We start from the raw sequence: 27,991 nt of genomic DNA, 5'->3' as shown, positions 1-27,991 counted from the left end.
CTTTTTTTTTTTTTTTTAAAGCGGAATTAAACCCATTGCTTTAATGATTTCCAAAAAGAGTTCCATTCAAGGCATTTCGTGAATGAAAACTGTCAGTTACTAACTGAAGTGTCAAGCCATCAAATGGCTGGTATCCTAACTGATCACATGTGCAGCACCATGGCAACTGCGGATCAAACAGAGGCTAAGATGGCAGCTTCTTTGGCTGTTATGCCCCGTTCACATCTGGCATTTCAGGATCTCGGGCAGAATCGCTGCGATTCTGCCTGCAATTCCAAATAGCACTGCAGTAGTGGCGAAACACACCATGCGTGTTCAGGTGCCATTTATTTTTAATGGTACATAAATTCAGTGCAGTTTTGCCACGATTGTCGTGCTGTATTTTGCGTGGCTTGGCACCCAAAAGAAGCTCCTGTTCCTTTTCAGGGTGACAAGCTTTGTGCAGTGCTGTTTGCCATGAGACTTATCCCAGCGAAACCAGAAATTAATGGCACCCAAGCATGCATGGTGTGTTTTGCCACTGCTGCAGTGTGATTTTGGATCATGGGCAGCGATTCTGCTCTGATCCTAAAACGCCAGATCTGATGGTAGGGATTAGTTCCACTTTGAATGGGGTGGTTGCATTATTTTTCTTTTTTAGACTTTAGGCCCCTTTTTGGTAGGGGGGACTCCACTAAGCAGGTGGGTGACAGGCCTGTGTCTGCTCCACTTTTGCAAAGCAGACACAGCCCGCTGTTCTCTGAGGCGATCTGATGGAAACAGACCGCCCGTCTGTTTCCAACCGATTGTCATCCAATTAAATCTGTCAGATGGATGGGTAATGGATCCCCATCTGGTTGTAGTGGACAGGCAGATTGGATTGGCAGGTGTCAACGAACACATGTCCTTTGACATCTGCTGCTCCATAGAGGGCAATGATTGCTTTGATCGGTTCTGCCTAAAAAAAACTGACAGGCGGACCCAATCAGTCCACCCATGTGAATGTCTTCATTTTCACCTGTTGAACCGGCCAGTAAAGCCTCGTACACACGCACCGATTGTTGGCCGTGAATTTTCGGCCAACCTCCGATCGGCCGATTGTCGGCTTGTTAGTATGATGATTCCGACAACCGACTGTGACTTTTCGGCCAAACAAAATCTGGTGTGCAGGCTATAAAATTTTTGTTGGCCGTCAACAGAACGGCCGATTTTCCGTCAGTCAGTACAGATTTCGGCAGACAAAATTCAGATGAGCAAGACTGGGCATGCTCAGAGAAGAAAAAACACACGGAAAGTAAACCAGCAGATGACATCACTTCTGAAGTTGGTTTTTGTTGGCCGAGAAAATTTGTGTGCAGTCTAGAGCACATTTCAACCAACACAACAACACTGGACAAAAGACGGCCGATCGGTTGGCCAACAATCGGTGCGTGTGTACGAGGCTTAAGTCTACTCAAGTTAAAGTTGCAAATATAGGATCAGACGACCATTTAACCTTGACAGGGGTGCTTACAATGATTATTTATGTAAAACCTTTATCCCAAAAGGGGGGAAAAAAACCTGCTGTTACTGCTTATAAGTGCTGGTCCACACATATGTGATTCACAGCATACTACTCTGCAAATCACATGCAATGTTTGTGCATTGCGAATTCAGCCATACAGATTGTATGGCTGAATTTGCATCGCATTTGGACTAAAGTCGCACAGGATTCTTCTTTTTTTTTTTTTGGTCTGCACCAGAATCGGATCATATGCGTGTTCACACCTATGCGATTCAATTCATATCCGAATTGACAGTTCGCACTGCAATATGCGAACTGATCTGGGGGTGTCGTTAACTTTGTATTGACGCCTCCAGCGATTCGCATAAGGCAGTGTGAACTGCCTGTGAGTCAAGTGTGATGCGGGAACCCGCATTGGATTTGCAGTGTTCCCGCATCGCATATGTGTGAACTGGCACTTAAGGAGTTCAGCTTTAATTTATTAGTCAAGTTCATCTAAATCTGCTAGTATATCCAACACTACCCTCTCCCCAGATTGACAATGCTGCTGTCCAAGGGTGTCTCCGTTGCTTTTCCATCCAGAGTGGAGACACCCTATAAAAGGGAGTGTAAAGGCCCGTACACACGAGTCGAAATTCGGCTGGGAATTTTCGTCCGACCGATCTGCCGATTTTCGGCTTGTTAGTATGATGCTCTCGACAACCGACTCCGACTTTTCGGCCGAAAAAATTCTGGTGTGCAGTCTATAAAATTTTTGTCCACCGTCAAAACACGTCCGATTTTCGTGCAGTCAGTACAGATTTCGCCAGGGAAAAATCTTATGAGCAAGACTGGGCATGCTCAGAGAAGAAAGAACACAAAGAAAGCAAACCAACACATGACATCACTTCTGAAGTAGAATTCTGTCAGACGACAAAATTTGTGTGCAGTCTAGGCACATTCCGACCAACGGACACCACTCTGGACAAAAGACGAACGACCGGTCGGCGGAAATTTGTTGCGTGTGTACTAGGTTTTACTGGCCAGATCACAAAGTGAAAAAAGAAAACAAATGCAGCCACTATATTTTAATGATTGATAAGCTGCAATATCACACTTTTATTTTAAGTTTTATAACACTTTAATCTTCAAAAGTGTAAAACTTTTACCATAGCCATTGAAAAAAAAAAGAAGGTAGAAGCCCATGGTTGTAGCCTTTACAATTGTATATAATGCAGGAAAACTGTAGTTGATTATAACTGTTTTCTGATCCGAATGATCTTACTGGAAATGCTTGTTCATATATTCCTCTCATGAGATAAAAAATGGCTAGATTAAGCATTTTTGACACGCAAGCTGTGTGGAAACTAGAAATCCCATTGTGACTCTGAAGATGTGTCTGTAGCTGTCCTCATGAAACTCGTAGTTCCACAACTGCTGCAGTGTTGAGGTTGCCTACCCCCGGGCTAACTGGTACCACCGTTCAAAGTGGTCATTCTATCCCTTTTGGCGGTGAACACTCTGCTTCATCTTGTTGTGATGTAAAGGTACCCCAAGTGACATCGTTCTTGTGTTGTTGCTATAGAAACTGCAGCCAGAGTTTGTTTCATTGTGTAAATCTCATGGGCCAAGCCTGGTAGCCTCTCACCACATGTATGTTATTAGCGTCACTCATCATACAGTTTTTCATAGGAATTCCATGGTCCAAAGCCACCTCTCCTCCTAGTGCAGGTTGGAAAACTAAATATACTGTCAAATTATGTTCCTCTGGCCAATGTCTCTATTTTCAGTACCAGTATTATGCAAGCCATGGATTATGCAATTTTCTTTCCTTTTTACTCTACATTGAAGGAAAGAAATTCTCTCGATTCCCCCATCAACACAGTCAGTGTTTTAATAAGGGAATCCCTCCATCTGTGCTTTTGTATTCTTACAGCAGAATACAATATTCATTGCTGGCAGCTATAGTTGTCAGCAGTGATCACACAAGAAAAACCCGACAAGCTGGTTGAACGGAAGTTGGTCGATAGTTCGACTTCAGTACAGCCAGCCTGCTCAGAGATGGATCGAAATTCATCCAGTTCATATAGCTGGCCTTTTAAAGAAGTACAGCCATGAAGCACTCCTGTGACCCGTTTTCAGTAGACTCGGGCAAGATGGTGACAATGAAGTCTGGATCTGCCCACATGCCTGGACCAAACCACTGAGAGCCTGAGCTGGCTGCTCCTGTCCCTCCACAGCCCAGTGCTCCAGTAAGCATGGGGGCAGAGCATTGACACAGCTGCTGACAAAGAGTGGGATATTTTTCTTTGGGAAGTTAAAGTCCAGTAAAGACACTGTCCGATTTACTTTTCGGCCGCATGTGTACTCAAAGTGTAAAAGCATTTGTACAAAAAATTCCCCCCAACAGTTTTACGGAAGTTTACATCTTTGTGTTCGCCCAACCATCTTGGGCCGCATGCGGCCTGAGGACCACAGATTGGACACCCCTGATGAAGCCCTTTCCTTGGGCAAAATTTAGTAAAATAGCATCTGAAGTGTAAAACAAATATTCTCAGTCCCATGTATTTACTACCCTGGTATCCCTGATATTCATATCTGCCAAGAAAGTAGCTATTGGACATTGAAGTTGCCCACCACTTGACCAGGGAGTTGAAGGTAAAGGGTAAAGCCTCGTACACACGCAACGAATTTCCGCCGACCGGTCATCTGTCTTTTGTCCAGAGGGCGTGTCTGTTGGTTGGAATGTGCTCTAGACTGCACACGAATTTTGTCGTCCGACAAAAGATGACGTCACTACGTCCAACGCTACAAAAGAGGAAGTTAGTTTTTGCCCGTGACCCTTCTGGGCATCTATCGCTGATTTCGGTAGCATTTGTTTGGTTAACGACATTTCGCTAGTTGCTAGTAGTCGCATTTTAAATATTTATTTGCCTGCCACGAGACGAAAGTTCTTTCTTGATACAGTGGCTAGTTTGATTTACAAAATTCTTCCGGGTCGTTATTTGCTTCCGATCATGCGTGTTCCGATTTTTAGATTTTTGTCTGACGAAATCTGTACTGACTGCAGGAAAATCAGACGTGTTGACGGACGATAAAAATATTATAGCCTGCACATCAGGTTTTTTTTCGGCCGAAAAGACGGAGTCGGCTGTCGGAAGCACCATACTAACTTGACGAAAATCGGCAGATCGGTCGTCGGACTAAATTTCCCGGCCAAATTTCTTATCGTGTGTACAGGGGCTTAAGCCTTCCCTTGCCAATGTGGAGATGAACCCTTTGGAGTGTCATGGTGGACTAGTGATACCAGACAAGGGTATACGCTGGTGCTTTGGTGTGCCTGCATTACATTTCAGCTGTTCTATAACACTACTGTTCAGACAGAGTTGGAGGACAGAGATCCTTTGAAGTCTGACAGATATTATCTTGTCAACTACTTGACGTCACATGCCGTCTCCCCAATTTGCGAACATGCATTATAAATATCAAATCCCAAAGCCCTCTAGTTATTTACTATCATCTTAACTACAGTGCTAGGTTATTAGTGTAAAGGGCAGCGCCTCTGACTTTAGGTGACCTCTAACCCTCTAAATCTGGTGTTTAAAGTATTTGGCACAACAGCCACTACAGCACACAAGTCAACTAATGTGCGTTGTAGTGGCTGCGACTCTCTTACAACCTCAAATATCCCTTTTTAGACAAGTTCTTCTCAGCAAGGAGCACAGCTAGCAGATCTCTCTGGTGAACCTCTGTTCACCTGCAGGTAGAATGGTGGTTGATCCCTATACCCTAGTAGAGAGATAGTACTTGTGCAGCGGGAGGTAGAAAATGCTTAGGAACAACTGATAATGGTTTCTCAGAAAAAGGGACAGATTGATGAAATGTTTCATACCAGAAGGAAAGGGTAGAGAAGACCACACGTCTTTTTGATCTCTTGGCATTTCTGTTGATGGCCGTGGCTTTGGATTCTGAGAGCACAGAGGCTGAGATCAGGATGAGCTTGAATATAGCTGTCCCTCCGGAGCTGTCAGGGCCGGATAATGACAGTGCAATAACTACAGCTGTCTACAGTTATTTCCCACTGTCAGGCTCCATGCCATGTTTGGAGCCATGACCTAGTGGCAGTGGAGGCTGTGTAGAGTAGAATCTGACACTTCCGGAACTGCTTAATTCCTATCCACTTTGCAGTGCTCCTAAATTATAATGGGATAAAAAAAATTGAACACACAGTTTATGTATTTATTTTTTACACTATTTAAAAAAGCATTTAAAGTTGGGTGTGTAACATTTGACAGGTTTTTTTTAAAGTAAGGCCAGCCATACATGGAGCAAATTTCTTTCTTGCAACCTTAGGTTGCAGGAACGAAATTTGCTTGATTCCTTGAGGGAGAAGGCAATACCAGCCACTAGTGATAATGGTATGTAAAATTCTGCAGGTTGGCTGTACTCAAGCTAATTGATCGATCAACTTTCAGCCTGCCCATCCATGGTTTGAATCTGTCAGTTCCTGCTGAACCAGCTGAGATTCGAACCGTCTATGGCTGGCCTAAGTATAGCCAAGCTGGGGCAAATGCAGATCTTTCATAAACAATCCAATAGGTCCATGAAGTTTTAATAGTCGAAGACAGTGATGGTGAACCTTGGCACCCCAGATGTTTTGGAACTACATTTCCCATGATGCTCAGCTACACTGCAGAGTGCATGAGTATCATAGGAAATGTAGTTCCAAAACATCTGGGGTGCCAAGGTTTGCAATCACTGGTCTAAAGCCCCATACAAACGATCAGATTATCGAACGATCTGTCATCCGTTTTTTTGTGGCATGCTAGTCTGATGTGGAAAGTGAAGAGGTTATTTTCATACAAATTTTCCCGTACGACAGAATTCTACTTCAGAAGTGATGTCATGTGTTGGATTGCTTTGTATGTGTTCTTTCATCTCTTAGCATGCCTAGTATTGCTCATAAGATTTTTTTCCGTCGAAATCTGTACTAATGAGAAGAAAATCAGACGTTGTTTTGACGGACAACAAAAATTTTATAGCCTGCACATCAGGATTTTGTCAGCCGAAAAGTCGTAGTTGGCTGTCGAAAGCACCATACTAACAATCCAAAAATCGTCAGATCGGTCGTCGGATGAAATTTCCCTTCAGATTTTCTTATCGTGTGTACGGGCCTTTACTTATTAACCCCATTTGTGTTCTGTTTGCTTTGTATCCATTCAAGAGGCAAAATGTGAACAGTAAAAACTTTCATTTTTTTTTCAATGCTAGACACATCATAGATTAGCATGCATTCAATGCTCTAGAATACATAAACTTCTGTGCTTATTATAATAAGTGGATATAGTTCACTAAAAGCCCAAGATGCAAGCATGCTGGGATTATTACTGATCATGGCAGCAGCACTCTGCACCTTCTGCAGCACACTTCCACACCCCCTACAAGCTTAATTGTGTATGCAAACTTATTTGAATGAGCTGAAATTTTGGTAGAATGCACCAAAAGTAGTGCATTTAATACTTTTATAAAACTCACAAAAACCAGATCGCATGGTACTACTGTACCATGTGATCCAGTTCGGGCAAATGCATTGTGTTTGCAATCTGTGTTTGGGGTGTCGTTAAGTTACTGACACCCACTACGGATCGCAAATGTAGTGTGTTTTGAATGCAATGACGGAAATGCGCATGGAACATGGGTTTCCCTGCACTGTGTTGTAGTGTGAGCTTGCCCTAATCGCAAATAAATCACTATTTGTTGCAAATTTATTGTTGCAGTTAGAAGTTCTAAATTCTAAAATGTGTTTTTTTTTTTTTGGTTTTTTTTTTTGTTTTTTACCTAAATGCATTTTCTGCATTAAGGTAAAAACTAGGGATACACCGATATATTGGGCACTGAAAATGATTGGGCAAAAATAGGGTTATCAGCGTTTTTACCGAAAAAAAAAAAAAAGTATGGATAATGGCATGCTGCGTCCTCTGTTGACTCCAGTGCAAGGATGCGTGTCCCCCCCCCCCCCCCCCCGTTTACTCCAATGCAAGAACGCCAGCCACACTAATTAAATTGTTTTTGGTTTTTGGCCAAGTGCATCCTGAAGTTTTGGGGCTTCTGAATTTTCATTTTGGTGCACCACGAGTAAAAACCTTTCGCGGTCTGTTCTCCCCCCCCCCCCCCCCCCCCAGCGCTTACCTGACTCCTCCATCAATCCAGCACTGTGCCCAGCTGCAGGTCTTCTCTTACCTAATTGTATAGAAAGTCTCTTTCTGATTTAGGTTCACTTTGCTGCTGAGCCATTATTTTCCTGTGACTTCATGGCCAAACATCACCATTTGCCATTCTATGGTCCAGTGAGACTCGCCACACTGGGCATGGAATGGCAGTTGGTGGAACTTGGGCCTAAAGTCACAGAGAAGTCACATTAACAAAGCTAAAGGAAATCAGAGAGGCACACAGGTGTTTTCTGGATAATAGACTGGAATCACACTTTGCGTTTTTGCAATTTTGTTCTTCTTTACCATAAGTTGTGACATGTATTTTCCTGCGTTGTGCAGAGATTCAAATTCCTCGTGTCACTTTAGGTTATTATGAGTAATTCCGACACCTTTTTCTCTTACTAGTTATCTGTGAAGGCCATGTTTAGTACGTGTTTTTCTATAGCTTGGGAACTTTTTTGAGTACCCCTGAAATCTATATTTAATATTTTACATTAAGGCACTGTAGAAGTATGGCAGCTCTAAATTCAGCTTGGCCATAAATACAAGTAGGGCTGCTCTAAGCATGTGCATGCCTTCTGCAAAGTGCACAGCATATATCAATTTGCAGCTCTGTAACAGGACCGTTGTGTCATTTCAGTTGGTAGACCAGGTCTATCCCATCACTACTGCTTGGCTTGGCAAGGTTTATTGTCCGAAACAGCTGTGAACATAATCCGCTCTATGTCCCGTCAGTAACTGTCAGTGGAGATGATCGATATGAAAATGATTGAGGACATTAAAGTGGAACCTTAGTCAGAAAATAAAGTCCTGCTAGATCACTTCAGGCTGGCCCCTTTTGCCGGTATAGCGATGTACAACATTTACAATAAGTGTTTATACTGTTGAAAATCCAGTAATGTACTGTTTTACCTTGCTTTGCGTTCGCTTAGTTGCTCTCAATTTTTAAGCACTTCTGAGTGTGTGAAGACCGACTTGCTGACACCCTTAAAGCAGAATTAAACCATTCTATCCTATAGCAAAGCAGCTGCCTCTGTTTGATCTGCAACTGCCATGACACTGCACATGTGATCCATTATGACACCAGCCATTTGATGGTTTGACAGTTTGCTTGAGGACACAAGCAAATGTGACAGTTAGCATTCCAGGAATAGAATTATTTGTTTATTCGTTTATTTATTTTTTTTTTAAACCATTATATCGACCGGTTTAGTTCCACTTTATGATTTACTGCTGCTCAGGGGTTCTGGGCTTCAGTAAATTGCCAGCCTCTATCACAAAGAAACCGGAGCAATACTGGAGGCAATTTACAGCACACATTGATTTTATTAGCATAATTATTCATGTGGAATCTATGATCCTTACTAAATAACATTAACATTATTTTATATCAAGTTGTTATGGGTAAAGGTCTGCTTTAACCACTTGCCTACTGCATAATTACTGCGTCAGGTTGGCTCTATTGTGCGAAATACCTGTACGTAATTTCGTGCAATAGCCACTGGGGGAGCACGCGTGCAACGAGAGGCGCAATGATGTGTGGATTGGACACGGGGTGCCAATTGGCGAGTCTGCCGACACCTGCAATCATTCCCGGGAGACAGATCACCCGGGAACGATGAGGCAGATCACCGTTCTGATGAGGGAGAAGATGGAGATCTTGTGTTCAGGCGAAGAACACTGATCTCGATTCCCCCCCCCCCCCCCCTATCAGAGTAAACACCCCCACAGTTAGCAAGCACCCCCTAGGGACAAATTTTAACCATTTGATCGTCTCTGATGTTAACCCCCCCCTCCCTGCCAGTGTCATTAGAACAGTAACAGTGCATAGTTTTAGCACTGGTCCCCAAAAAAAAGTGTCAGGTGTTCGATTTGTCCGCTGCAATGTCGCAGTCCTGCTAAAAATAAATAAAAACTCCATAAAAATATCCCAGCGTTTATAGACTCTATATAACTTTTGCGCAAACCAATCGATATACGCTTATTGGGATTTGTTCAGTGCAGTTTCTGGATGTCATTAGAAAATGTATTAGTAAAGGTGTTTTGATTTATATACAGTATACTGAAAATGGAACAAAACCTGTTGATTTGAAGGTTTCCCCAAAACCATTAAATTCAAGGCATGCCTTGATTGGAAACGGTCAAGCCATCAATTGTCTGGTGTCATAACTGATCACCAAGGCAACTGCAGGTCAAGCAAAGACTAAGATGGCATCTTTCTTGGTTGTAAAGGCTAGGGGGGGTTTAGTTTCCCTGTGCCCTATTGAGCTCACTGTCGTCAAATAGCGTTTGAGAATCAGGAGTGTGTCAGAGGATTTTGAAGACTGGAAAAGGTGACCAAGGTCAATCCATCTGAGCTTGTTCACACCAGCCTACATAGCAGTGTTCATTTTGTCATCAAATTTAAATTTAGTTTTAGTCGTATTTTATTTGACTACAATCTCCAGTACATTTTAGTAGACTAAACTTTAATGGGTTTAGTTAAAATGTAATGCTTTATTTAAGTATTTCTTTTGAATTTCCAACCTCCTTTTATACACCTGGAGTGAAAATCTAATACCATGTTGTTATTTAGTGCCGGTTCACACATATGCAATGTGGGAACCCTGCGAATCCACTGCGGATTCCCACATCGTACTCTACTCGCAGGCAGTTCACTGACTTATGCAAGTCCCTGGGGTTGTCAATACAAAGTTGGACACCCCCAGATTGGTTTGCATATTGCAGTGCGAACTGTCAATTTGAACATGAATCGGATCGCATAGGTGTGAACACCCTAGTGATCCGATTCTGATATGGACCAAAAAAAATAGTGATCGACCGATATCGTTTTTTTTCTTGTTGCCGATACCGATATTTTGGCCAATGCATATCGGTATTGGCTGATATTTTCGAACATTTGAAGAAAATGTATTCTATTTGACAGGTACTCTTGTGGAGACCCCAAGCCCCTCCTCTGCACTTAAAAGCATTAAAAACGCCAAGTTTGGCTGTTTTGAATGCTGTCTGTTTTTTTTTTTTTTTCACTTCCAGGTTTTTGCATGGAGACTCGATCCGAGCCAAATGCGGCTTGAGCAGGTCTTCGGCGGCCATGCAGGCTGGTTGCCCAGATCTCCGGGTGGGACAGAGACCCGAGCAGGCCGCATAAGGCGGTGGGAGGAGGGGGGGGGAACGTCCCCTCCCGCTCCTTGTATTGACAGCCAAGCGGCTTCTCAGCCGCATCGGTTGTCATTACAAGACAGCTGATCGTCGGCTATGGACGCCAGTACCCTGGGCTGATGCTTCTAGCTGCAGGCATCACTCCAGTACAAGCACTTTTCGAAATATCGGTAATATCGGGCTCCTTGGTGGCCGATTCCGATATATCGGGGAAAGTGCATATTGGCCCAAGATATATCAGCTTTGCCTATAATCGGTCGGCCTCCTAAGGTTCTCTGCAAGTTTGGTCCGAATGCGATGCAAATTCGGTCATACAATCTGTACGTCTGAATTCGCATTGCACAGACATCGCATTAAATTTGTAGAGCAGTGTGCTGCGAATCACATGTGATCTCTGACATTGCATATGTGTGAATCATTACTTATGGTATTAAGGTTTGAACATGCACTACAGACACAGACTAATCTGTTGCGATATATAACCAATGTTCATTTTGACGTCAAATTTTGTTTTAGTAGTATCTTAGTCACCTGGGTTGTTTTTAGATGTATTTTAGTCAACTAAAATAGTAATATTTTCTTCAATGAACTTAACGCTCCTAGGAGCAGTTAGGGGCAATGCGATACCGTGTTACAACACCTCACACTGTTTATTGCAATGTCACAAAAGGACTTCTCATTAAAGTCTATGCACTGCAGTACGCTGCGCTGCATTACAGTGACAGGAGGTGCTGTGTGTTACACTGCATTTTGTATGGCGTGAACAGGACGCAAAAAATAATGTGCTTTGGTTTGAGCATCTCTTTATGCAGTTTAATAGACCTGGTGTGACCGAGCCCTAAATATAAAATACTCTGCACCTTACTTTTTCATGTCTTCTGTAGCTGCATTCACACTTTTTTGTAATGCGACAAAATGCGCAGTTAAAAAAAAAAAAAAAAAAGCTGCAAAACATTCAAGCTTTTTGGAGTATGTCATGCATAGGGCAGCCGAAATGGTCTGCCCTATGCCCAAAGCTCAACAATCCTAAAATGACACAAATGCACAATGCTTGACGTTGCATTACATAAGGGTTGATTTACAAAAATTGGAGAGTGCAAAATCTAGTGCAGCTCTGCATAGAAACCAACCAGCTTCCAGGTTTTATTGTCAGATCTTACATGAACAAGATAAGTTAGAAGCTGATTGGTTGCCATGCACAGCTGCACCAGATCACACAAATCAACCCCAAAATTTTGAATGGGGAGCTTGGGGGTGATAGTATTTTTTCTTACAATTTGATATTACATACATTTTAATTTAATCACAAGATTTGTTTTCTTGAACTGATGTAGTCTGCATTCATTCCATAGAGGTTTCAATGAAAATTGCTCTGCCCTTGTTGGCAGACCTTCACAGGACTCACGTGTGAGGTTTTGTTGAACTGTTTGCTGGCTCCATGCTTGTTGGGCAGGCGCATAGTTTTGTATGATACAAATGCAAAATCACACGTTTTTGTCTTTATCATTACTGTCTATTAAATGACCTAAAAAAAAAATAATAATTTTTCTTTAATAAGATTGTAAGTACTAGAACTTTTTTTGCAAAGAAAAAAGTATTTGATGACCTTTTCAGACCCTGAAAGGGTTAAGGTCTATGCGGGCAGATATTTGTTTTTCCCGAAGATACAAGCTATAAACCTCCTCCGCGCCACCTGTATCCTAATGCCTCCAGGCGCTATTTAAAATACGCCGGCATCACTGTGTTTTCATATTTAACTCCGGTCTCCATGGTTCCCATTCTAAACACAAGGGGACTTCCCGTGCATATCACTAAGCAGAGACACCTACTGGTTAGAGGAACACAGTTGTATTAGGCACCACTTCACTCCCCCTTCTTTCAACATATTTAACTTCTAAATCCGACTGTGGAATTTTTTTTGCCTGGCAAAGAGGCGAGCGCGTTTTTAAATCTGACTCCCTGCTGTCTGTTTGCAGCAGCATCCCAGCAGTATTGTATTTTTGATGGGTTTTTTTTTTTTGCCCTAATGTGTGGCGTAAATGGTGAACTGTATGTGTTTTACTTAAAGCGGTTGTGTACCCTAAAAAAAAAAAAAAAAACCTGCAAGACAATGGCATAATGTACTAGTATTTATATAATAAAATTATTCAGCGCTGGACCCAATATTTACCATATATAAGGACTAGCAGTTAAGCACTCGAGGGCAATCCAACAAAAACACCTCCTGAGACCTAATCCTTATAAAAGTGCAGCGCAATCCTAATGGTAAATCATAAATACAAATACAGGCATGCGTCAAACAAAAGTCCCAAAGGATTCAGGTGTCGGCATAAAAAGAAAGGATGAGCTGTCCCCAGTTGTTAGTGGTCCTAGAGCAAATTTATGCAATTCTGTATCCAAACAGGTGCTCACAAGATCCCGCCACCTATCCACTGCCGCTCACCTTATCTTTGAGCAGCATGTCACATCCACAGGGTTTAATAATACTCCATCGCTCTTCCTCTCCTATTAGCACATGAATGGACCTCGAATCCTCAAAGATATCTGGAATCCTCAATCAGATCTTCAAACCAGTATATCCGGGTGTATGAAAAAGAGACGATCTAATGCTCTCTGTATGCATACATGCTATACTTTATTGAATAAAAATTACATTCACGTTTTGTAGGTAAAATTGTCACATCAATGCAGGGCTTGCAAACGAGCGTGCATCATAGCAGCCAAACGGGGAGGAGTCCAAAGATGGTCATGTGATGTCCCCCGTACGCGTTGCGTCCGGAACGGGCGGGACTTCTTCAGCGGGGGGCATTGCATACTAGAACATTATGAAGTACCTTAGAACGAAGCCTCTGCATCGGTGCCCGCTGAGGGGGCTGACCTGTTCTCCCGGCATTTCTTCTGGGTTTGTGGGCTCCAGCGCTGTGAGTGGCCGAAGCTGAGATGGTGTCTCTCCCATGCATGTGCGCGGGAGCCCTTGGTTCTGGCAAGACGCTCTGAAGTTCCGGCACGATAGATGCTGGGCCTTCAGAAAGCACATGCACCGCTGACGTTTGTAGCTGCATTCAGGGTGCATGTCTCCTAAACTGTGCAAGTTTAGGAGATATTAATTTATTATAGGCTTACCTGTGGGTAAAAATAACAAAGCGGGGTATACAACCGCATTAAAGACCCTATTAGAGGTGTAATGAATGGAAGTTTTGGTGACTAAAATGCAGGATGCACCGAAACCGACAGGTTTTTAAAAATATATGTATTCTGTATAATTGTATTCTACTCCACTTTTTAATTAATATCCTGAATTTAAATTAATATGAATTTTATCGCCCAATATTTGGACCTTTAGCGCAAGAAAAACTCAAGCAAAATGCATCCATTTCAAATTCTATGTATGTCGTTGCACTTCCGTTGTGGTGTTAAAAATCCTGCTTGCTGCATTTTTAGTCAGTTTAAAAAAAAGGACCAAAAACGCACCTCCTTATTGAAAGGCATGGAAAACACACTAAACACCTCAATAATGCACCTGTGTTACGTATTTGATGCGTTTTTTAAGTTACATGACTTAAGAAAAACACACCATAAGCACAGTAAAATCACGTGTGTTTTTTGGCGCCTTTATCTGCAACTTTTTCTCTTATTGGCAAAAAGGCTGATAATGTCATTTTCTGCTGATACGTTTTGACCGCCAGAATTTTGGTGCATCTCTAGGCCCAATGGGTTTCTTACAGCTGCTTGTATCTCTGACCATAAAGATGATTATAGGGCAGCAAAGTGGCTTGGTGGTTAGCACTCCTGCTTGCAGCCCTAGTTTTCGGCTCCTATCCCAGCCAGGACACTACCTGCACATAGATTGTATGTTCTCCAGTTGCCTTTGTGGGTTTCCACCTGGGTATTTGGGTTTTTTCCCACACTCCAAAGACATGCTGGTAGATTCATTGGCTCCTGTCTAAAGCTTTCCATACACTATACAAAATTTGCTCTGTGTGTGTGTGTCCTTGTCGTCACCCTCCTGCCCAACGTCAATCTTCAAAGACCTGATCAGACGCTCCATGCACCCCTATGGAACAGTGGATGTCAGTGGTGACATGTCCGCTGACACCCGCTGCTCTCCGATCCGATCCTGTCCATGAAATCCAGAAGGATGGAAACCCTATTTTCCATCTGTTTGGAGGATCGGATCGGATGAAAATGGACAGGCGGTCCTTTCTCATCCCATCTCCCGTAGAGGAGAGCGGGGATCTGACAGCTCCCTCTCTGCAAAGTAAGCAGAGATGGAGGCTGTCATCCACCTGCTCAGCGGGGATCGACTGATCGATCCTTGCTGAGCAAAACAGAGTCCGCCGGGTGGAAAGCTGTGTGGCAGGAAGCTAAAACATATGTGGATGAAGTGTCAAGGCTGACCGTTCCTTCTTAAAATACCTGTTTCTTGGTGGTTTTGCTGATTCAGTGGCTTTGGGTACTTCTGGTCACTAATTGAGAACAAGTATGCACACTAAAAGCTCCTACATCACTCTAACTTAAATGATCTGTGTAAATGTTCCAAGCCCAGTACTGAAGCCCATGACCGCTAAGTACCTAGATCTTTCCATGTTAATGCTTGCATACCTTTTTGGCTTTATTGGCAGGGTTCCCCTTAATTCAAAGAATGGAAATTCTCTTTATCTTAACACACATGCTGTGCATTGTGGTGCATTGTGGTGCATTGCAGTGCGGGTGCGTTGGCTGCTACTGCACTATGGTGTTGGGATGCCATACAAAACCTATAGCTCAACAATGCACCGCAGTTTAATATACCGCAATATGAAAGTCTGAATGGGTTTTTGGGGTTGGCTTAGGGCAGTGTGATCATTTCTGTGAATATAATCTTAATCTTGCATGTCTGTGGCCGCTTTTGGTGAATGGCATTTAGCTGTTTCCTGATGAAGTCTTGGAAGGAAACTTTTAGTGCATTTTGGTTTTTGCATTATTATACAGGTTACATAAGTGAATTTTGACCAGGTTTTACATTGTTAGTAGTTTGCGATTCATTTTGATGTTTGTAATTCACATACATAAAATGGCAGTTTTTATGTAAATTTTTTTTTTTTTTTTTTTTTTTTTTTTTTAGTACCATTTTTCAAACTATTCAAATTTGTTTATTTTTTGGCTGTCATTTGAAAACTGTAGATAGCAGTCTAGGATCCCCATTCATATAAAGGTGACACTTTTTGTGTATGTGTGTGTGTGTGTGTATATGTATGTATGTATATGTATATGTATATGTATATATATATATATATATATATATATATATATATATATATATATATATATATATATATATATATATATATATATATATATATATATATATATATATATATATATATATATATATATATATTCTCTTTCGTTCATTGACAGACACAGCTTCTGATTCTTCTTAACCATTGGTTATACTGCCCCCTACAGGAGTAGGGCACTAGGCAGGAAAAAGCTTGACCATGCCTATGGGCAGTCCCAGGGGGATATACACCCACTTTCAGCTATAGGCACGCAGTTTTTCTTTTCAGCCTGGTCAGGAGCAAGGACCTAGTTCCTTGATGGGATCTCTGGTCCTGGCGATTTTTATGGATTTTTTTCCTATCTTGGTTATTTTGTTCCTGGGAGAATCTACAATCAATTGCCGGACTGGGCGACGGACTGGATAATCTAGATCCAGAGGGTCCTCACAGTCTGGCCAGAGAAATGCGTGCAGACCGCAGCTCCTGCATTAGAACCTAGCATAATGTGTCACCTGCCAAAGGATTTGGAATATTGCTTAGCCACTATTGTATTTTTTCCTCTCTGACACTGCACACCCAAGAAGATCACTGCTCTACTTTTGGTTCAACTTTACTACTTGCTGAATCCGTTTGGATAGCGGTGATTTTGCTTATTTATTGTATTGTGAACTGCCTGGCCAGGATGGATCTCAAAACTGGATGAATTATAAATCCTTTGGTAAGCAAAAAAGTTCTTAATACGCAGCAATATGAAAAAGAGTCTGTGTGAACCAGACTGAACAGAAGTAGCCTTGACTACTTTCAGGTTTATATCCATGTTCTCTGATTGTAGTCAAGCTTTAACGAATTTGAGGATATAAGCTAAGCTATCCAAGCTTTTTAAACTGTTGTGATGCACCTCATCAGGCCGATGGCTGTGAAGTTGCAGACAAGCTGTAGAACCATATGCTGTGTAGTCACATGAAATTGTCATATTTTATTCTTTTCAGGATCTACTAATAGGGATAGAACTAAGGTATTTCCCATGCCACTGCATTATGACGCCTATCTATACATCAAATATTTATTGTAACACAATCCATCTTTGTGCATTATTTAGCACTGGCAGCATTCTGCATTGCCTCCCATAGATGTTTTGGTTTTAGCATTTCTTTTTGTTTTTTTTTTTTATTTTTATTTTTTTGGCTGTTGGGCAAAAGTGATCTCATTTGTGTGCATCAAAATATACATGTACACTTTATGCTGTTGAAATCTAAGTATACCCACATGGTTGTATGAGTGTTCACCAAACTATGGCTCAGCAAAAGTCTGACAAATTCTTGGAAAGATTGAGCTAGCAGTGGGATGAGCCGTTCCCAATAAGTGTCATAGCTGCCAATCACGTTTTGTCTTTTTGGCTCCAGCAACAAATCACACTGAAGGATGTGGTTGAGTTTTGGCACTGCTCGGCACGATGCACCGTGTTTCCCACAGAGGAGAATATCATTGAGCTTCCAGAAAAGGAAAGTGTAACTGGTATTTTAAGACTTAATAAAAGTGTACTCTGTGTTCTTTACTATATTTATTAGGTTTTGCTGATTCTCTTTGATGACAGAGCCAAAATAACTTGGGTAATCGGAGCATATCGATATATAAGCAGTGCTAGTTGTTTGAGGACTGCATTAAGCATGCAGTTAGGTAAAAATATATGCTGGTCTTGAATCTCTTACATGGTGGTCTCAAACACTTTTACAATTTTAGAACTTTTTTTTTTTTTTTTGCTACCCTTCCAATGCCTAGGAGACACGATGAGAAAATCAGCCAAAAAAATACCGCTTTCGGAGCGATCGCCCGATAATCTGGTAGTTTAGTACACAGCGTTCAAGAGCCGATCATATTTCATGGGAAATTATTCGGAGAGACAAACCATTTTGTTTTAAGCAGTACAGTATTCGTCTGTAAAAAAAAAAAAATTGAGTGAACATGACTACGCGTGCTCAGAAAGAAAGAATACATTACATCATCCTGGGAAGTTGTATTCTGTTGTACGAGAATTTTTGTAATGTTGGTAACCGATTAGTTTTCAATATGAGACTAGCATGCAAAAAAAAAAAAAAAAAAATGGATGATCATTCGGCTGATATTCTCATTGCATGTACGAGGCTTAACAATAATATATTCTCAGATTTTCTCATCCAGTCACCAGATTTTTGGTAGTATTTCTGAAGCCATAAGGGTCAAATATCTGGCGGTGTCGGCCAGCTCAATAGACACCGGTTGACATTCGGCCCATGTGTACGGCTGATGAACGTCCAGCTTCTGTCAAAGGGGCCTGACCGAAAAAGTCTGCCGATTTTAGCATCCAATTAGCTCCAATGGCTCGGAGCGCTGACCGGTGTGCTCTGTCAGAACACAATAGTTCATTGTGCCTTCCCTCTTACGAGCAGGGCCCTCTGATTCCTGCTGTATTAAAATGTATTTGTACTGTCTACCCTCAAGTTGTAAAGCGCTGCGTTAACTGTCGGCGCTATATAAATACTATATAATAATAATTGTGGAGATCGCTATACTAACATTGGATTGTGTTAGTACAGGATCTTCCCCTGAGATTTTCAGGCTTTTTTTTTTTTTTTACATTTAGCGCTCCCTGCCATCGGAGCTGATTGGATGCTAATCGGCAGACTTTTTCGCTTGAACAAAAAAAGCGCAAGAAAAATGCTTCCGTGGGGGCGGTTCACTTCTGTTACGGTGAAAAAAATACTGCATGCGGCAATTTTGGAGCATGTTTGGGAAGTTTAAAAAACCACATCAAAAACACACCTTCTCATTGAAAGCAATGGAGAACGTGGCAAAAACGCACCGTTTTTAGTGCAGTTTTTGAGTCGTATGTCCTGCACCGCAACCCCTGATCAGTGTGAAAGTAGCCATAGTGTGTACTAGGCTATAGTTGTTTTCTTTGCTGGTTCCATTGCTAAAAAAAAAATCTTGTCCAGCCTCCCAACTTTTGAACATGTATTGGAAAAGTGGCTTTTCTCCTTCTCTCCTACTACCGAGTGTACTAATAAGAAAAGTTGTATCCTGTATAACCCAAATCTCCTTTTTTCCTTTTCGCCTCCACTCACATAAAATTTGCCTTCATTTACCTCCCCCCTGATTTATCAATGACACACCTTCTGATCACATTGCTTGTGTCTATTGTAATCTTGCTACAGAGGGTTTATGGGGTGGGTGGTGGGTTGAGTATGGAGAAAGAGATGGTGAAGTAAAATGTTGGATGAAAAGGAAATCTATTTTACTAATAGTTTTACGTTGCTATGAAACAGGCTGTGGAGTCTAAAGTAAAGGTTTGCCAAATGTCTAAGTTTGCATTGATTTGCAATTGTCTTTAGCGTTGAATGAGTTAAGGGTAATCTTTACCTTTCTTTGGCATGTTTCAACTTGCCATGCTCTGGAAGGGTTTTTGTTCCCTTTATTTTCCTTTCTACACTCCTGTGAGAACACATTCTTAAAATTCCTTTTATGCTGCACAGCGGCTGATTATGAGCTTTAACGACAACCCCTAGTGAGGACGCCAAATTATCATTACAATCGGTGTATAATTCCCCTATGGCTTGGGATACACTAGTCTTTCAATTTATTACTACCTTGAGTCAATATACACTACAAACTGTAATGCCAAAATGAATTGGTCGTTCATTTATTACAAATTTAAAAACTCTACAGGCAGAAAAGTTACCCCAGAAATATGAGCTGGTGAGAAGAAGCAGTTACCTGGGTTAGACTGTTTTTGTTGTTAAATTTCAGAACAACCTACTTTTAGACTTGCACGTATAGTCAGATGAAGAAAAACTTCACGCAAGCTCAATAGCTCTGGTGAGGCGGCACCTGTAAAGCAATGCTTACCTTGATGCCTACCCAATACAGGCGGTCCCCGGGTTACAAACAAGATAGGGTCTGTAGGTTTGTTCTTAAGTCGAATTTGTTTGTAAGTCGGAACAGGAACATTTTTTAAGTGTAGCTCCAGCCAAAAGAATAATTTTTTACATTTTTTGGATAGCATAGGGAAGGGTTAACACCCCTGTACCATTTGCTTTGCTGTCTGTACCCCTGTTCAGAAGATTTCACCTCACTTTCTGTCCCTATGACAATTGGATTTTGAACATTTTGGGTTGTTGTGGAAACACGGATTGGTGATAAAGCTTCAATGGAGACACCTTTTTCCCATGAGAACTCTTACGGGAGTAAATTTCCCTTCCCAGGGGGAGATTTCCTCTGACTTCCTGTTGTCTCCCTCCGTTTGTAAGTAGGAGTCGTTTGTAAGTCGGATGTTTGTAACCCGGGGACCGCCTGTAGTAGCTTAAACCATAGAAATACAGAAAGGAGTGCCAAACCAAAATCAAAAAAAGGAGGGTCCAAGATCATTTTAATTGTTGGTAAAAAGTCATATAGAAACAATCCAACTTGTTTAGGGGTTAATCATCATCCATGCTTCCCCCAACAAAAATTAAGTCGGTATCTACAAATACTGTAGCTGCTGACTTTTAATATGAGGACACTTAACCTGTCCAGAGATCCAGTAAAGTCCTCACCTGAACCGATTCTTCAGTCTGCTTCGGGTGCAGGTGCGGGCATAGCAAGTAAGTCAGGGTCAGCGCCTTCAGCCACTGGTTAAGTGCTGATCGGGAGTCGGTTCGCAGACCTTTTTTTGGTCATGCCCCGGCCCTTCAGCTGGCTCCTTTCAGACTGACTCCAGTACACAGGGGCCGAATGTCAGCCGGTGTCTGTTAAACTGGCCGATGCCGTCCGATATTCGCCCCGTGTGTACTAGGATTTAGTCTATTGCCTACCAAAGGCATGCAGGTATACCTATCACAATTTCTTTAAATTTCATCACTTTTCCGCAGGATAGAGGAGGCATTTTTTCAGTGAGCTGTAAGGCAGTCCATAGATAATTTGATTTTCTTTCCTGCAACCACAGCTGACCTCACCGAGCCTGTCAGGCTTTGAAAAGATCCCAACCACATGGTCGGGATCCAACCAGATGCTTGGATCAGCAGCTGGCTTAAGCCTCTCATTGAGCCACTTTCATCCCCTCCACAGCTCGGTTCTCGAGGGGCAGAGTAGAGAGATGGTGACTAACAATCACCCGCTCTCTGATCACTGTATGCTCAGAATCCACTGCTGCATCTGTCCTCTGCTGGCTTGAAGACTGAGAACTGAGCAATCAAAGACTGCTGATTGCCCGGATCTCATTCTAAAGTGGGGTACACACTATAAGAAAATCGGGCGAACGATTGTCTGATTTTTTTTTTTTTTTTTTTTACATTTTTAGTACAGTAAATACAGTAACCCCCCTCCATCGCGGGGGTTACATTCCGGACCCACTCGCGACAAGTGAAAATCCGCTAAATAGAAAAACCCTATTAAAATGCATTGTAGGCATGTTTTTTTTACTGTCACTGTACGTGTAAAAGCATTTTAAGGTCTTTAAACACACTTTTAAAACAATAGAAACTCATTTAAACACATAAGATACTAAGAGACATAGCAAGAGCTATGGAAAACACAAAAATATTTAATTTTTAATGATTTATATAGTAAAATAACATTACAGAAAAAAACGCAATATACCGGGACCGCAAAAACTGAACCGCGATGGAGCGGGGGTTTACTGTACTTCTTCTATATCTGTTGTGCATTCAAGGTTCTAACAGTAACTTTTTTATTAATAATCTCATCCAGTTAATTTTCAGACTCTTCTAGGTCTGCTAGTACGTTGCATATTCTGGGATGTATTCTGCTTGTTAATTGAGAAATGAGAAACAGTCGCTAGTAGTTCATTGTAGCAGAGAGCCGGAATAAACATTATCTGTCCTCCACCCCCCATTTCCCTCAGTCTGGTATAATAGATGACACATTGCCTGGTTAATGGTAGAGAGCAGAGCGGCACACAGTAAGGGAGGGGGGAGTGGAGTGGCGTATTGTTTAGTTTGGGATGTAATCTCTGCGTTGCTCAGCAACCAGCTCATGGAGATGGGAGTGGACTGCTGTTGCTTCTAGCAACCGTTGTTTGCAGAGCAACAATCCAGGGGAGAGCAAACAGAGCCAAGCAAGGCAGGCGGTGCTTTACACATGGAGCATCTGCATCTGTTTTTCTGCTGATTAAACATAGTCTGACTTGCACTCTCCAGCACTTAGCTGTAAACTCTCTCTCGCTCTCTATATTTATACAGGCTTATTTATATAGCTGTCTGCAGCCACAGCACAGACTTGAAATATATAGATTTTCTTGTAATGCAAAATATCAATGGGCATTTTTGTGAATAATTGAATAGTTTAAATATAAAATAGACTGTAATTGAAAGACTATGTTCTTGTTAAGTCCTTTCTATTCTCCACAATAATTCTTGGGGTTCACAAATCTATACTATGTAATAAATCAAGGGTTTTCACTCCCATTTCTAAGCAAATATCCTCAAACCAGACAGACTACATTGACACATACTGTAGCTGGGCATTCATGTTGGTAATGGTCGCTAAGGAAAAAAAAAGTATTTTTAGCATGATAAAGTGTTGATTTTTAATGGCCGTGTTTTATGATTTTCTTACACAGGCATCAGCATGCAGAGTTCAGACAGTGGCTCAGATTCTGCGACGTCGGTCGCTTTACGGACGTCTGCATCAGCCCAGGCACCTGTAGTTCAGCCAGTACCAGCTTCCCAGCAGGTAATACATTCCCTGTTGATTTGAGGTTGATCATCAAAGGTCTACAATGATTGGACATTAGCCAGAACAACATTATAGATTAGCTGTAACCCTGGATTCAGGTTAAAAAGAAGACTGAAGAAGATCTGTAACATAGGTCCAGGCTTTCCCAACATGTTTAAAAAAAAAAAAAAAATAACTTGGTAAATCCTCTAAAATAATTTGTAACTATATATATATATATACAAGCACCCACATAACTATTGCAGCTGCTACTTTCCAATTTACATGAATAGGACTACCTGTGCATCCCCTGTGGGGGCGACATGGTCTTTGCAAGGATGTAGATTATAGTACGTTCACGTGAACGAGGCCTTCCACACTGACTGACCTATAGGAGAGGAGTGCGTCTAGTACTGTAACTTGCCCCTGAGCTTTCTTTTGTAGTTACTGTAAATGTAATTTCAGTGACAAATGGGAATTCCTGTGTAGTAGCTTGGAGGGTTACCCATTTTTGCAGCTCCTATATTTCATGACTGCAACCAGTCTCCTTTTTATTTTTATTTTTTATTCAGCAGCACCCTCTGCTGGCATTGTGGCTTGAACATAAAATACAGCTGGTCTCTATGGCCTTTTGATAGGAAATCATCCAGGGTCTATTGCAGGCAACCGTCCCAGCTATGCAATAAAGAAGCAAAAATAACCATATGCTGGTTTGAATGTATCCATTAAGCTTGGTAATACAGTTCCTGGCCTTGTGTTTTGGAGTGCTTGTTGGGCATTAGAATCATGTACTGAGCTTTTTAAGATGTCATAGACCTGACTCCCCTCCTGTGAGGTGTCATAGGCCTGACTGTGACCTCCTTTTGAGGCCTATGAGGTGTCTATCATAGGCCTGACTGTGACCTCCTGTGAGGCCTATGAGGTGTCTGTCATAGGCCTGACTGTGAGGCCTGTGAGGTGTCTGTTATAGGCCTGACTGAGGCCTGTGAGGTGTCTGTCATAGGCCTGACTGTGACCTCCTGTGAGGCCTATGAGGTGTCTGTCATAGGCCTGACTGTGACCTCCTGTGAGGCCTATGAGGTGTCTGTCATAGGCCTGACTGTGACCTCCTGTGAGGCCTATGAGGTGTCTGTCATAGGCCTGACTGTGACCTCCTATGAGGCCTATGAGGTGTCTGGCAGTTGCCCCCCTGCCCCTCCCACCTCTAAAGCATAAACATGTGCACTTAGCCAAGTTAGACAACATGGAGGCAATTTGATTGTTTCTGCACATCAGAACACCCTCTAATGTATGGACTGAGTCAAACTTGCGTATGTCTGACAGAACTAAAGCTCCTTCCTGTGGCTTAACCAGTATCTAAATAGTTTATCCTTTCCTTAGTTGACAAGTAATTGGTAGCTTTGTATTGTACAACTGACCTCTGCGTAAATAGATTTAAACAGTGGTAAAGAAATAATTATTTTAAAGTGTTTTTTGTTGCCTTTCTAGGAGTAAAATGGTTTTTGGCCATCTTTACTTTTTCTGTTAATCACTTTTTCCTTCCAGAGGAGTTTGTCTCAGTCATCTGGCTCTGCTCCCAAAGGGGCACATGGTCAAGGTGTGCAAAGAGCTCACCAGATACAGCAGCAGGTAACAGGCCTCAGATGGTCTAAGCATGGAGTCTGGCTGCTACTAATCATACTGCCTGCCTAAAGTCCTGCTAGCACACTTACCATGGTTTGCACTGAAGATTCATGTATTTTTGTGCTTTTTCCCTGTTTTCTTGTAAAAAAAGCATTAAAGTCACAAGCTATTAATGCTGATTATAGCAATGTCTCTCTTCTAGTCTAATAGTCCAAAAGATTATTTAAAGTCCCAGCTTTTAGGAACAGCCTATAAAAGTGATTAAATGAGTGTTTGCGCAGGGGCAAAATGGTGAAGTTCTGTTGTGGCGACTGAATTTCTACTAGCAAGGATTTTGGACAATGGTATTGGAGTGCTGTTCTAGATAATTAGTGGGGTGCTTACAATAGCCTTATGTACTCTCAGTACACATTATGCTGTGCTGGTGTAAATGCATTCATTGTTGAAAATTAAAACTTTTGCCATGGTGCCTTAAGTGTAGTTCGAATCCAAGGTTTAGAAATTTAATACTCTATATATATATATATATATATATATATATATATATATATATATATATATATATATAAACTCCACGCCTTTTTGTCCAGGTGACCGCTGTCTTAATAAAGCAAGAAAATAAAATCCTGGGAGCACAAATCACATTTTAAAGCAGAATTAAACCCTCCTATCCTTTTTTGTTTCTAATCCTCTATCTAGACCTTCAGATGTGATTAGCTATGACGCCAGTATTTAGGGGCTTGACATTTCAGTTGAGCGCTGACACGCACACTAGAAAAGATCGATTCACTCTGCCACGATTTGTCATGCAACTTGAGAGTTCAAAGTCGCATGACAAGTCGCATCCCATTAACTGAAATGGAACCGTTCTAATCGGTGCGACTCGGAAAAAGAAAAAGGTTCCTGCACTACTTTGGGCTGACTTCATCATGACTTGCAGCATTGACTTCTGTTAATGAAGTGGGGGTGACTTTCCTGTCGCGGCAGTGTGACAGTTCTCGTCAGAGGTATGCCTTTAAGTAATTGGAAAGCCTTACATATACCCAGTGAAGTGACTGGCCTCAGGTGACACAGAGATGAAACAAATTCTACGTAAGTAGTGCCTCTCTTTCTGCAGTCTCCTTCACCCATTCAAAGTCCAGAATTTATAAAGCTTGTTTGAGCTGTCAGGGGGAAAAAGTGGGTGGAGAGCTAAAGTTACACTCTGCAGAGCTCAGTGAGGAGAGTTCAGACAGCTGATTGGAGGGAAGGCACACACCCCCTTCACATATGAACAGAGCTGAAGCTATTAATCAGCTGCAGTTCCCTCCCCTGTCACTGTTTTTTCTCTAGGTGTCAGGAAGAATTTGGCAGAAGTGACTCATGCTGATTGCAGAGGAGCGAAGCAGCAGATCGAAATTACACTGTGCTCTTGAGACAAGAAAATACTGGGATCATTTACTAAAACTAGAGCACTCAGAATCTGGTGCAGCTATGCATAGTATCCAATCGGCTTCCAGGTTTTAGCCCACGTTCACATTGGTCCAATTTGACATGTCAAATCAGAGCCAATTGCTAGCAATTGGACTGTCCGAATTGGTGTGCCGCACCAACCCCCAAAAGTAGTTTCTGTACTACTTTTGGTGACTTCGGGGGGCGATTTTCCATAGACATCTGTGCAGGAACCCGCACAGAGGGCTATGAAATTGCTGCCAAAGTCAGACTGAAATGCCGGCTTGAAGTCGTGCGAGTTAAACTGAAATCCACTATTTCAAAACAGCCTCAGTGTGAACCTGGGCTTATTTTCAAAGCTTAATTGAACAAGCTGAAGTAAGAAGCTGGTTACTATACACATCTGCACCAGATTCTGGGTGTGCCAGTTTTAGTAAATCTCCCCAACTATGTTTGAGGTTTACAATCGCTTTAAATGTAGCATACAGTGCACTTGTGCTAGTAGGCAGAATGCAAAAGAAAACACCGCAGAATACCATACTGGTATTGTTGACAGACAACTCTAGAACAAACCTTTCTAATTTTAAATATTTTGCTGTGTTCAGTTCTCTTTTTAAGTGCCTGTACCCACCTGAACATGGTCCATGCGTGTTTCTAGCACCTGTGCGTGCTCTGCTGCTGGTGTCAAAATATTCCGAACGACATTCCAGAATCCAGACCCAGACCGCAAACACTATGCATTTGCCTGCACTAAGTCGCATGGTACTGCAGTACTATGATCTGGTTGCAGTGCATTTAAAAGTAGTGCATGCGATTTCAGCCCATTCAAGTGAACATGGAGCAAGTTCTGTGCAATTCTGGCGTGAACCGGCAGTAAAATCCAAATGAAATCCCAAATATAGGACCCTTAGGGCGCTTTCACACGGGCGTTCAGTTTTTATGCCCGATAAGTTCCTTTTTTTTGAAACTGACACGGATGACACTTGTGTCATCCGGTCCGTATGTCCGTTTTTCATCCCATCCGTTTGTGGATGAAAAACGGACATAATGTATCTCTATGTAATACGGATGTCAGCGGATGACATCACTGACATCCGTTTTTGCGTCCGTTCCGTTTTTTGAACGGAAGAAAAAATAGGGTTCTCTTCCGTTCAAAAAAAACTGAACTGAAAGGACGAAAAACTGATGTCAGCAGATGATCATCCACTGACATCCGTGTTTACATAGAGATACATTATGTCTGTTTTTCATCCACAAACGGATGGGATGAAAAACGGACATACGGAACGCCCGTGTGATAGAGCCCTTACAGATCATTATGTTTAGCATTTCTGCTTCCCTGCTAAGAATACTGTTAAACTGACATTTATTAAGCTGTTTAGTTGTAATTAAAAAAATGTTATGTACCTAAAGGCCAATCCACACTGTTGTGCTGCAGTAATGCACACCTTATGCAGCGACGGTTATATGCTTCAGCACATTTGGGCGCTATTCATTTTTAATAGCACATGAAGGCATTAAAGTGAAATTAAAACCTAGTTTAAACTAAACCATACCAAACATTTTTATACTTTCCCGCTCTGTGTGTTTTGCACAAGGCAGCCCCGATCCTCTTCTTCTTGGGTCCCTTATCAGCACTCTCGACCAGTGCCACTGATAGCAAGCCGCTATGGGGGTACTGGTGGGTGCTCACTATAGAGCCCCACTCTGTGTCCATAAGACACATTGAGCCGTGGCTCGGCCTCACCTGGCCCCCCGGCTCTCTGCTTATTGGCTCACTGGCTGTGATTGACAGCAGCAGGAGCCAACAAAGAGAGAGAGGAAAGAGACCGAAGGGGAGGGGGGTGGGGGGAAGAGGCACACAAGGTTTTTGCTTACATTCATGCATATAATGCAGGTGGGTAAAAAAAAACCCTCAGCCTTTAGAACCACTTTAAGGGAATGCATGCATGTGCATTGTGGTGTGCTCTTCTTTTTTTTTTTTTTTTTGACATTTTAGTCCATTGGCTACCTATTCATTTGAATGGGCTGTACTAATGCAATGCACCAAATTGTGAATGGCGCTTCATTACATACGAATTTTCTTGTGCCTATGATGCAATGCATACTTTATATTTCTGCTTAACAATAATGTTGCTGTTTTGAATGCTTTAACC

The 27,991-nt window shown here is 42.0% G+C and overlaps 1 protein-coding gene across 3 annotated transcripts in view; it reads left to right on the top strand.

The window, feature by feature from the left end:
• RFX2 (regulatory factor X2) overlaps positions 1–27,991 on the top strand; it is a 71,180-nt gene that overhangs the window by 8,621 nt on the left and 34,568 nt on the right. For 2 of the 3 annotated variants that reach the window (XM_082255763.1, XM_082255762.1), the window contains exons 2-3: positions 22,687–22,799; positions 24,327–24,410. In XM_082255763.1, coding sequence (XP_082111889.1) covers positions 22,695–22,799; positions 24,327–24,410 — 189 coding nt within the window. In that variant the 5' untranslated portion in view covers positions 22,687–22,694. The remainder of the gene's footprint in view (positions 1–22,686; positions 22,800–24,326; positions 24,411–27,991) is intronic. The other variant, XM_082255764.1, reaches the window with a different exon arrangement.

The sequence above is a fragment of the Pelophylax lessonae genome, assembly GCF_965119305.1.
Source record: "Pelophylax lessonae genome assembly, chromosome: 1".
Classification (NCBI taxonomy): domain Eukaryota; kingdom Metazoa; phylum Chordata; class Amphibia; order Anura; family Ranidae; genus Pelophylax; species Pelophylax lessonae.
This window is presented reverse-complemented; position numbering and strand designations above follow the sequence as displayed.